Source organism: Suncus etruscus, chromosome 1, assembly GCF_024139225.1.
Source record: "Suncus etruscus isolate mSunEtr1 chromosome 1, mSunEtr1.pri.cur, whole genome shotgun sequence".
In the NCBI taxonomy this organism is placed as follows: Eukaryota; Metazoa; Chordata; class Mammalia; order Eulipotyphla; family Soricidae; genus Suncus; species Suncus etruscus.
Genome location: NC_064848.1, coordinates 153,805,539 through 153,818,220, shown reverse-complemented (window position 1 = coordinate 153,818,220; position 12,682 = coordinate 153,805,539). Strand labels below are relative to the sequence as shown.

At 40.7% G+C, this 12,682-nt stretch overlaps 1 protein-coding gene and 1 non-coding gene across 2 annotated transcripts in view; both read right to left on the bottom strand.

Moving 5' to 3' along the window:
• Window positions 1-12,682, bottom strand: part of LOC126027519 (eukaryotic translation initiation factor 3 subunit I-like) — a 98,260-nt gene that overhangs the window by 142 nt on the left and 85,436 nt on the right. Inside the window, 3 exon segments of the mRNA XM_049786541.1 lie at window positions 2-288; window positions 290-792; window positions 795-822. Of these exon segments, the coding sequence (XP_049642498.1) occupies window positions 2-288; window positions 290-792; window positions 795-822 (818 nt within the window).
• On the bottom strand, window positions 3,086-3,218 carry LOC126031349 (small nucleolar RNA SNORA51). Its single transcript, XR_007503280.1, has one exon. It is a non-coding gene; the product is annotated as a small nucleolar RNA SNORA51 (small nucleolar RNA).

Sequence of the window (12,682 nt, the reverse complement as noted above, 5' to 3'; positions counted from 1 at the left end):
TTCTTCAAAGGCTAAGTGGAAGAACCTGGCTTCAGATTTACCAATCCTGGTGGACGTCGTGGTTACATCCATGGCTTCCTGACCCCTGCCCAGTACCACATGACCATAGTTGGAAGAAAGGGCAGCTGTGTTGACAGGACGTTCTGTCCAGAAGGTCTTCTGATGATCAAGTGTTGTGGAATCAAAAAGCTTCGCTGTGTTGTCTTTAGATGCAGTGACAAACATGGTCATGTCCCTGGATAATTGGATGTCATAAATCTGCAGGGAGTGCTCCTTAACATTCACCAAATACCACACCAGACTTGGCACTATACTCGTTGAACTCTCCATTCTCGTGCCCAGCAATGATGCATTCTCCTAGGGGACCCCAGGCAGCACTAGTGATCTTGGAGTGGTTGCAAGGGAGCTTCATGTAGGACTCATTGCTATCAATCTGACTTGGTTCCCGCAGGTCAAAGAAGCTCACAAAACACTGATAGCCCATCTGCTTGTTGGTGCAGAACGTGATGATATTGCCCCCAAAGTCAAAGCCACAGGTTCGGACAGCAGAATTGGTCTTGAGTAGGGCGAGCTGATTTCCTGTTTCACAGTCCCAGAGGCGACAGCTGTTGTTAGCAGAGCCAGTGAGGACATGCTTGGTATCCCAGTCAGCATCCACACACCACACAGCTCCCGTGTGACCCATGTAGGTGCCCAGCCTCTCACCGTTCACAGAATACCACACATTGACAATAGGGTCCTTGGCCACCGTGAAAAGGTCTCCCTCGTGGTTGTATTTGATCTGTGTGATGAACGCTGATGGCTCTGCAGCAATATTGGCTTCTATGAGGACATGGAACATGTGGCATTGTTCCTTGTTTGCATAGGCACATTAAAATGGCAAAATACTATACACACAAATAAGTTCTTATCTAATAGAGATTGGAACACACTAATCTTGTAGTGAAATGGGACCTTACACTGTGAACATTGACATAATGACCTGGCACAGGCCTCAGAAGAATGGGCATTCTCCATTCACCCCTGAACCTGGGAAGCTATCTACGAAACAACCAAGGTTGTTTATAACATCACCTGGAAGCAGTCCTCTACCAGGGAAGACCCTACCACTGCTCTGACATCTATCTACTGAAAAGAGACTTCCCTTAACACTGAGAAGACAAGAACATCAACGACCTGCGTATTGGAGAGGGCTTTCACTGAGGTGAAACTAGAGGACACTCCACATCCTGACTTCAATGTAGGATATACAGATTCCAGGATCTTTAATACAGAAACATGATACCAAAAAAAGAGACTGTGTGAAAAATAAAAGTGTGTTGGCTCTACAGACAATGACTTGGATTGGACGATCTAGCTTGCCTGGAGCCTAGAGTTGGTCTTATGCCAGGAAACTTCAGGGGTAGGGTCTCCTTGTATTTAGGCCAAGACTTTTTCTTTCCATGTCCCCCATATTTTGGTGGACCTATGCAAACAATTATTGCCACTCTAACACCATTTTTACTGTGCTCCTTTGACTCTTATCCTTAAAAAGAAAAACCCACTTTTGAGGTTAACTTAAACTAATATGCATGTGCATGGAAATGTAAAAAAAATACTATGCCTTCAATGTTTAAGGAGTTGCATAAGTTTTACAGCTTTAGATTGCTTGATGTGCTGCTAAGATATATTATGTATTACAATCTGGGGACTTGAGGGACAAAGTAATTGTGCATGGGCTCTGTTTTATTTTTCTTAATGTTCTTTGGCTGAAAGTTCAAAGTTAAGATATCAGCAAAGGGACTTCTGAGAATTCTGTTTAGGGTGATTGTCCTTCCACTGTAACTTTACCTTGTCCTCTTTCTTTGCATCTTTGTTCTCATAATTAAAAATAAAAAATTAAAGAAAAAAGGGTGCCAGAAAAGGGACATTCAAAGCTCAGTGAAGAGTTATAGAAGAATGCGCTTGTAGGCAGCAAGAAAAAAGAACTGCTCGTTCATGTTACTTCATTTTCTGATCACTTTTCCTTTCATTTCTTCTTTATCCTATCTTAGTAGGAAAGTCCAAGTCAAGCTTAAAGAATTTGTTTCAAGGGCTGGAGTGGTGGCACAGTGGTAGGATGTTTGTCTTGCATGAGACTGACCTAGGATGGAGCGCAATTTGATACTCTGGTGTCCCATATGGTCCCCAAGCCAGGAGCACTTTCTGAATACATAGTCAGGAGTAACCACAGCATCACCAGCTGTGATCCCAAAACCAAAACAAAACAAAACAAAAAATGGTTTCAATTTTTTTTTTCAATTTTTATGAGTCAATAAAATCATCTTTAATCATGAATAAACTTAAATGAGTAGGGTTTTTTTTTTTGGGGGGGGGACACCCGGCAGTGCTCAGGGTTACTCCTGGCTCTGCACTCAGAAATCACTCCTGGAAGTGCTCAGGAACCATATGGGATGCTAGGGATTGAACCCAAGTAAGCTGTGTGCAAGGCAAACCCCTACCGCTGTGCTATCGCTCCAGCCCCCAAGAAGTAGTTGGTTTTGTTTATTTTAAAAAATTGGTGCCAGGGCCCCAAGGGATGTGGTTCAGTTATAGACTGACTACCCACCTATCGTGTGAGTCTTCTGGCACCAGTCTGTATGCTGATTACATTCCTGTGATACTGTCCTTTGTGGTCCCTGGCATTAAGACAAAGTGTGTGAGTGCTACAGCCAAATCTGCAACTCTTGATAAATACCACAACTCAGTGTGCAACTCCCATTCTTGTAAGAGGGAAAAAAAAGAAAAGAAAAGGAAGGAGGATATTTTTAATTTCCTATACTATATACATTTTCCTCCAGCTTGTTTTTTTTTCATAATATAATTCTTTTTTTTTTTTGGTTTTTGGGTCACACCCGGCAGTGCTCAGGGGTTATTCCTGGCTCCAGACTCAGAAATTGCTCCTGGCAGGCACGGGGGACCATATGGGACGCCGGGATTCGAACCGATGACCTCCTGCATGAAAGGCAAACACCTTACCTCCATGCTATCTCTCCGGCCCCTCATAATATAATTCTTACAAAAATACCTGTGATTCAGTAGCTAATCTAATTTATTCTTTTTTTTTTTTTGTTCCCCACTTCACAATACAGACCAGGCAAAGGGCCTGGGTTGAGGTGTATATGGGGTGCATTTACTGTACGTCCTCTTTCTATACAGTCAGTGTAAAGAACACAGTCTGTGGTAAGAATTGGGAAGCCTTATCTTTTTTTTAATTTTTTAAGTGTATATATATATATATATATATATATATATATATATATATATATATATATATATATATATATAAAATCCTTCACCAGTGCAACATTCCCATGACCAATATCCCAAGTGTCCTTCCTCCCCACCCCACACCAGCCTGTACTCTAGACAGGCTTTCTATATTCTTAATATAGCTGCCTGTTCTATTTAGTGTAACCTTTCCACCTTCAACTTTCAGCCTTTTCTTTATGAGCACTTGCTCATTTCATTTTTGGACTCTGGGTTAATCTACAAATGTCATATTTGTACTTATATCCTATGTACTTGGTTGTTTATTTATACAAGTACAAAAGATGAAAGACCAGCAGAACTAAAAAACAAAAGAAAAACAGGCATTGTCCTTACTTATTTGTCAGACAAGGATATATTTGGTACGGGCTAGAGAGAGAGAGTACAATGGGTAGGGCATCCGGCTTCCATGTGGTAGACCTGGGTTTGATCCCCAGCATCCCAGTTTCTTGAGCACCACCAGGAATAATTCCCCTGAGCATCACTGGGCGTGATCAGGGAAATATATATATATGTATGTATAATATTTATATTAGATAAATATATGACTTTGACTAACATAATGGTTTATATAGAAGATGTTAGGAATTTTAACGTTAGAAACAGGAAAGACTTCATGATGTTTATAATAATTGAAAGTTGAAAGCTTGTTCCCTGGAGAGGCTGGACTGAGTCCACAAGTTAGTATAATTGGAATAAACAGATGCTGATATTTTTTTATGTTTGATCCTATCCCCCAAAGGTCTGATATAATGTTGTTACTCAAAATTCATGGCCATAAAAAGTCTTTATAAATAGTTGTAATGAATTTAGCATTCAGTTTTGGCCAACCAAGTCCCTAATTCAATGATTCCTTGGCCTCACTGGGGGATACCAGAATGTTCGGGCTGCAGTGATTTAGATTATTTGGGTCACATAAGTGGTGTTGGGATTTTTCAGGGTACTCTAGAGGCTAAGTGGTGCCAGGTGGGGTGTGTGATTAGCATATGCCATAGTAACTGTGCTAGCTTCTGACCTTCTGTTTTTTTTTTATTTCCTGGCAAGTGCTGCTAAAATTTATTATCCACAGGACAAAAGAAATTATATATCCAGGGGGCCAAAACAATAGCACAGTGGGTGAGGTGTTTGCCTTGCATGTGGCTGACCTGGGTTCAATCCCCAGCATCCCATATGGTCTCCATCCCCAGCATCCCATATGGTCCCCCAAGCTTGCCATGAGTGATTTCTAAGCAGAGCTAAGAGTGACCCCTGAGCGCTGACAGGTATGTATGGCCCAAAAACCAAAAAAATTTTTTTAATCAGAGTTTATTTGTGATATTCAGATAGACAAATCTATTCATAGCTTTGTCTTTTAAGAAGTAAGACTATGACATGGAGCCGGACCAATAGTACAACAATAGGGAATTTGCCTTCCACATGGTAGACCCAGAACTGACCTGGGTTAGATTCCCAGCATCTCATATGGTCCTCCGAGACTGCCAGTAGTAATTTCTGAGTGCAGAGCCAGTAGTAATCCTTGAGTGCTGCCAGATATGATCCAAACACCAAAATAAATAAATAAATAATATTAATAAAAAGAAAAATAAGGAAGGAAAGAAAAGGAAGGAAGAGAAAGAAAGAGGGAGAAAGAGAAAGAGAGGAAGGAAGGAAGGAAGGAAGGAAGGAAGGAAGGAAGGAAGGAAGGAAGGAAGGAAGGAAGGAAGGAAGGAAGGAAGAAAAGGAAAGAAACAGCAACAGAAAGAGATCCTTAGGTAGAAATGAATGACCAATATAGCTGGGAAGAGGGAGAGGTTGAGAGGCTGGAGCAATAGTCCAGCAGGTAGGGTATTTACTCAGGTTCGATTCTTAGCATCCCATATGGTCCTCTGAGTCTGCCGGGAGTAATTTTGAGTGTAGAGCCAGGAGTAATGCTTCCAGGTGTGACCCAAACTAAAAACAAACAAACAAGCAAACAAACAATAAAGGGTGAGGTTGACTTGCAGGCGAATGGGAGCTAGTTGTAAGTGGAAGACCCCAGCGAGGAAATAAACTCTAGAAAAGAAAAGAAACTGGTTTTAGAGTAGACCTCAAAGAGGGTGGCAGGGCAGGGTGGAAAACAATCCCTTAAATGTTTCAGTTATTTGTAGTACTCCAAAAAAGCCATGCACATTAGCAGATAATATATTAAGGTGTTAAAATTTTATGGTTGTGGGACCAGAGCAATAGTACAGCATGTAGGGTACTTGCCCTACACACAGCCAATCTAGGCTTGATTCTTGATTCCCTATTATTGTCTCCCTAGTCTGCCAGGAGTGATCCCTGAGCTACAGATCTAGAAGTTAAGTCCTGGTGTGGCCCAGAAACAACAATTTTTTAAGAATTTTTATTATGGCCGAAGCGAATTACAAATCTTTCACAGTGATATTTAAGGTACATAGTGACAATGAATCAGGGGTATTCCCTCCACCAGTGATGTCCTCCCTCCACCCCTGTTCCCAGGATGCATCCCGTATCTCCCTCCTTTACCCCCCAGAATACTAGTGTAACTGGTCCCCATTTGTAGAGCTTGCTGTGGATTAGGTATAGATTTTGTTGTTGTTGACTTTGGGTTTGATGTTCTGATCATTTTTTTATTTCCATTAAATGTTCACGAGAATGTCTGGACTTGGTACAACAAAACAATTTTTAGAGTGGGGCCAAAAGCAATTGAGAAAAAACAATATAAAAGTTTTATATTGGTGGGGGCCAGATAGATAGCACAGCAGTAGGGCGTTTGCCTTGCACACAGCCAACCCAGGGCAGATAGTGGTTCGAATCCCAGCATCCCATATGGTCCCCCGAGCCTGCCAGGAGCGATTTCTGAGCATAGAGCCAGGAGTAATCCGAGTATCGTCAGGTGTGATCCAAAAACCAAAACAAAACAAAAAAAAAAAAGTTTTATAAGAGGGACAAAAAATAGAGAAAGGTGGAGCATGGTGTTCTAGCAGTACTCACTATTTTATTGCTGACACCAAAACAAAACAAAACAAAACAAAACAGATTCATTCAGAACATGTAGCAGAGGCTGATTTGAACTTTCTTGCCCTTATCTCAATGTAAGTGGTGGATCAGGTATGGGCACTAGGCCCTATTGTTATATGTTATCATGCATTGTGAACAAACATGGTGTCAATACAGCTCACCTCAACCACCATCCATAAAATTGGCATCTCTAAACTGCTTTGCATTGACTTGTTCTGAAGCTGACCCTGTTCAGCATTTCCTTAAAGAATATTTAATCCTGTTTCCTTCTATCTATTCATCAGAAACCCACAGAGAGTATCTGACTGTTTTTCAGGACTGATCTGCAGAGGTGAGATTCAAAACACTTTGGCTTTTACTATACTTTGGAGAAACCTAAGTTAAAGGACAAATGATATGGGATCTACCAGTGTGTAGAGAGACACAGTTATTTCGCTCCTGGAATCTCTACCTAACACTCTAATCAACTCAAGTTCTGTTTATCAGTCCAAATTCTGTTTATCTTTCTGCTCATCTTTACTTTGTAACCCTACATTATTCAAATTTTTTCTTTTCTTTTTTTCCTTTCCCTCCCTCCCTCCCTCCCTCCCTCCCTCCCTCCCTCCCTCCCTCCCTCCCTCCCTCCCTTCCTTCCTTCCTTCCTTCCTTCCTTCCTTCCTTCCTTCCTTCCTTCCTTCCTTCCTTCCTTCCTTCCTTCCTTTTTTTGTCTTCAGGTAGTGCAGGGATTAAGAAAGGATGAGAAACAGAAGGACCTGATGATATAAATAATGGAGAAGAGAGTCTGGAGTACTTGCAACATTTAGAGCACTTGCCCTGCATTCAGCTGACCTGGGTTCAATACCCACCTGACACCTAACATGGTCCACTGAGCATGCCAATAGTGATCCCTGAGCACAGAACCAGGAGTAAGCCCTAAGCAGTGCCTGATATGATCCCAAAACAAAACAAAACAAAACAAAAGTAAGATTTGAGAGACTGGAGAAAGTTAAGAGAAATGGAAACTATTAGATTCAGGCAGATAAAGTTTAAAATAACTTTTTACTTTGTCCAGATCATTTATTGTAACTGATCATTGTTAATAAGTTTCTAGACAAAACTGTAAAGCAAATTAGAAGTAGCACTAGAGTAGATAAAAGATATTTTTAGAGGTAAAAACAACAGACGAACAAACATTAATTAAATGGCACACTAGAAAAAATTAAAAGCCAGGTGTTTGCAGGACATGGGTGAACCGATAAACCTTAAGGTGCCTGAAACATTGCTTTTATTTCTGGATTGCAGTACAGAGGTAGAAAGGCACTGCTCACTATTTACTACTGTCCACTATCTACCACTAACAGTGTCACTATTAGTTTGATTTTATCTTTTTAAAATATTTTTATTTTTTCTTTATTGGAGTGTGCAACTCCAATAAATTAGTGTGTTCAACTTAAAGTGTGCATTTGAGAGATGCTCAACAGAAATTAGATGAAGGGAAAATGCTTAGAATTTTAGAAATTAGGGACCAGAGAGATAGCATGGAGGTAAGGCGTTTGCCTTTCATGCAGAAGGTCATTGGTTCAAATCCCAACATCCCATATGGTACCCCATGCCTGCCAGGAGCGATTTCTGAGCGTGGAGCCAGGAGCAACCCCTGAGCACTGCCAGGTGTGACCCAAAAACCAAAAAAAAAAAAAAAAAAAAAAGAATTTTAGAAATTACTATGGTAGTTTAAACATGATTTGTAAATATTCATAATCTCCCTTTCTCCATTCTTGTCCCCATCTCTGCTCACAACCCAGGTTAAAAAGTGCTTTCACAAACATGTCCTTAAGCAGTTCCTGACACAGTCTATGACTAATGCAAACATGCACTTTTGGGGCCACACCCAGAAGTTACTTCTGACTCTGAGCTCATAAATTACTCCTGGCAGGCTTGGGGGACCATATGGGATGCCAGAGATCGAAACTCAGGTCAGCCGTTTGCAAGGCAAACACCCTACTCATGCTATATCATAACTCAGGCCCCAGATACTTGAATTTTGTTACTTTCTCTTTGCTAGCTTTAGGCTCTCCCAAATATCTAATCATTGTGTGTATGAATGGAGAAACTCTGAAGTTAGACTCTGAAGTCTAGTTTAGTTGGCTAAGGCAAGGCAGGGCTTCATGGAATTTGTTTCTGTTGGGTTACACCAGTGGTTCTCAACTAGTGGGGCGTGCCCCCCAGGGGGGGTGCGAGGCTCCGTAAAGGGGCCCCCGTTTGACCTAGGCAAACACTGTCATAACAAGCTAAGCCCCGTGTTTATGTCTCTGTTTGTCTCTGGAGCTGAGAGTTGCTGTGTCCTGCTTCAAACCCCGCTTCGAAAAGCTATGCATTGCAAAACGTGCTCATTGTAGTCATTAATCCAGGCATCACCTCCGATTAAAAGATCAGATCAAATTACTTTATATATTTTTGTTTTTCAGGTTAAAGTATTTTTTAATAAATATACTATTTACAGCTGCGCGCGGGGGTGGGGCGCGCGAAAAATGTGTTCTTCTTCCTAGGCGGGCATGACAGAAAATAATTGAGAAGCACTGGGTTACACCTTATTTTATCTAAAACAAAGTTCATACTTAGTTTCTATGTATCTGTTTGTTCACAACTTGGTTTCACCCAAAACAAAGATTGTCTTATTTTTAAATTTGAGTGGGTTTACTGCCCCATCCAGGGGTGATCTCTGTACTCAATAAAAATGGTAGTTCTGGCAGGCAGTGAGGGTCATATTAGGTAGAAGATTGCCAGACTACACATGTTTCACCCTCAGTCTAGTCTGGATTGTTTCTTGTGCGACCCTGATTCAGACTTGTTCACCTGGGCTTGGAGATATGGTGAGTGGGATGATTTTATGTTTCTAGAAGCTGGATTTCCTTTGGAAATGGGGAGGTGGGGAAAGTGGAGCTAAATCTTCTCTCCAAAGCTGGTGATTGTTAACCATGCTTTTAATTTATTAATATTTTTGGTTTGGAGGCCAAACCAAATAGGGTGCTTATTTCTGGCTCTACAATCAAGAATTATTCCTGGAAGTGACAAGGGGACTATATGGAACACATAGGGTAAAACTGGGTCAGCTGCCATGTAAGGCTTACTCACTACCCTCTGTACTATCACTTCAGCACCTTATTCCCCCCCCCATTCTTATTATAACACCATGATTTCTAAATTGTACATAATGCAGTTATTTCAGGCATTAAATATTCAAGCACCAATCCCACGAGCAGTGTGACGTTTTCTTCACTAGTGTCCCCACCATGACCTACCTCCATGCAGGCACAAGCATTTCATATTCTTTACTTAATATTGCTTGTTACCACACAAAAGCAAATGGAATTATCAAAATGTAGATCAACATTTTGAAAAGATAGTTATATTTATCCATGGTGTAGTGTCTAAGGACTGTCTGGGCTGTGGTTGGTGCTAGTTGAGTCTTCTGTGTTACTGTTTAGGTTCACTTGAAATAGGTAGATTACTATGTAACTTTCCCATCAGATTTCCTATAATACTACTAGGTTGACAATATTATAAGATATTGAGGTATCACGCACATGACCATGAAGTGTGGGATTTAGAGATAGAAAACAAACTTTTTGGCTTGGAAATTTGATAAGGTTGGTTTGGAGAGCTGGGCCATCTCTGTTGGATGGTGTAGGATGTGGTGTTGGGCTGCTGTAGTTTGTATAGAAAGAGAAAATTGCACAACCTCCACCCCACCCCACCCAATTTCTGAGAATTTCACAGAGGAATTGGTCTGTACTGGGCTACCTGGAAAGTATTAGCAGCCATTATTTTTTCTTGGCAGCTTGGTGGAGAATCTGGGTTTTTCTGTGAGGAAGATGGCAGTGGTGGGCATAGATTGCTGGGATTTCCAGAAAAGGTGTGTGTGGAGCAGGTAGGAGAGTGGGAGGTGGGTATATCTAATCTCCCCTCAAAAAGTAATTCCCGGAATTTTTAACTCTGTAGTCTGATATCATCTGAGAGGATTTAGCTGTTCATATTATTTGATATCAGTAGCCCTTTATTTTTTCAATAAGTCCACTCATGATGCTTTAGAGAGTGTAGAATCTCTGCTTACCAATAATGTCCAGACTGGGCTCTGAGATCCTTAGCACAATACAAAGGTATTTGTAAGGTCTGTCTTTTTCCTTTGATTTTGGTTTTTTGTTTTTGATTTTTGGGTCACAACCGGTGGAACTCAGGGGTTATTCCTGGCTCTGTGCTCAGAAAAAGCTCCTGGCAGGCTAGGCTCAGTGGACCATATGGAATTCTGGGATTTGAGCCACCATCCATCCTGAATCGGCTGCATGCAAGGTAAACGTCCTGCTGTGCTATCTCTCCGGCCCTCTGTAAGGTCTGTCTTGACCCAACCATAACCAAAAGAATGTGACTAGGTGGTTTCTCCCAGAGAGGTGTTTTCATATTCAACTTGCAAGCTTCAGGCCAGGCTGTTTTAGCTTTCTTAACTCCACAGAGTCATTTTCCTGAAAATTTTTGGGGAAAGAGAAGGTCCACAAAGTTGCAAATAGTTTAGATTAATCTAATACAAGGACACTGAGATCAGGGCCTGACACAGGCAACCACGTGTTCTTGCATAACTATAACTTGAACCATATCCTCATCTTCACAAATTCATTATTTGTGTCCATTAATATCAACAGTTAAGCTTTTCTATTTTATAATTCTTTCGTCTCTTCATTTAATACCTTTAAATTTCCATTTCATGACTGCAATATTGAATTTATCACTTGGAATTTCTAGTTAGTTTTAATAATTAATAATTACCAAGTTATAAGAATAGTATTTTAAAATAAGTGTGGTTCATTTCTGGTAATTGCTATTAATCAACTTTTTTTTTTTGGTTGTTTTTGGGACATACCTAGTGGCACTAAAGGGTTACTCCTGACTCAGAGTCAGGAATCACTCCTGGGCTAGGAGGAATCATATGGGATGCCAGGGATTGAATCTGGGTCTGTCCTATGTAAGGCAAACACCCTTCCTACTGTGCTATCGGTCCTGCCGCTTCATGAACTTATTCTAAAGCACAAATCTAATAGCTTTGTAACTATCTTATAAGTATAAATTCTTCTAATTACTTTAGTTTGTGTCTCTTTTATTGTGTGAGAAACTTCTCAACTCAACTAGTTGATAATAACATTAACCTCTCTTGGCGAGGTTCCAGAGTTAGCTTCGGTTACACTTTTTTTCTTTAAACCTCAGATGAAAGTAGATAAGATGTGTATTTTGTAATGTACATGGAAATTGGAATACCGGCTGTGGTTGTTCCACATATTCTGTGGATAGTTTGTGGCTACCACACCGTTAGGCATTGGCCTTGCTCCCTCTGAGAAACAGGAATATATTTCTCATTTCTCTTTGTTTATGCTGAAGTTCTTGGCTAGTTTTCCATTTAGGTCTAATATGTATACTTTTTTTTTTTGTCTTTTATTAAGTTCTTCCTTTCTATTCCACCAGGCATTTATGCTCTGGTTTTGGACATAAATTGTTTATTTGTAACATGTTTTCTTGTGTTTCTGTAGTTAGAATTTGGTATTGGAAGGCAGATTATCAGTGATCTTGAATTAAAATTCAAATTTGGGATTATACCAAATATTGGGATATTCCTTTATATTTGTGATTAAAAAGTATCTTAAAACAGGGATGGTATGATATCTCAGTAGTAGAGCATTTTCCTTGCACACAGCCGACCCAGGACTGACCCTGGTTCAATTCCAGGCACACCCTATGGTCCCCTGAGCCTACAAGAAGAGGTTTTTGAGCACAGAGCCAGGAGTAACTCCTGAGTGCTGCCAGGTGTTCCCCAAAAACACCAAAAAAAAGTATCTTAAAACCATCTTATGGGGTCTGGAAAAATATTGTTGTGGGTAAAGAACTTGCCTGGCATGTGGCTGACCTGAATTCGATCCCGGACAATCTATATGGGCCCCTGAGCTCCACCATCAGTAGCCCTAAGCACAATTAGGTGTGGCACCCCAAAACTAAAGCAAACAAAAATTGTCTTGTGATTCTTAAATTACATATGAATCAAAGAAGTAAAAAGTAGTTTAACTGACATACCCTGCATTACCAGTTTGTTACAAAATTAGGTTATACATCATTCAATATGTAGATTACACTTTTCTGTGTTTCCGCCTACCTATTAGAATATGTCTTTTTCCTATCCAGGATCTTGTGTGTGTGTGTGTGTGTGTGTGTGTGTGTGTGTGTGTGTGTGTGAGAGAGAGAGAGAGAGAGAGAGAGAGAGAGAGAGACTTGGCAAGGCTTACTCTTGCCTTTGTGCTCAGGAATCACTTCTGGTGGGGTTCTTGGGAGCATATGTGGTACCGTGGATGGAACCCAGGCTGATTTAGTGCAAAACAAA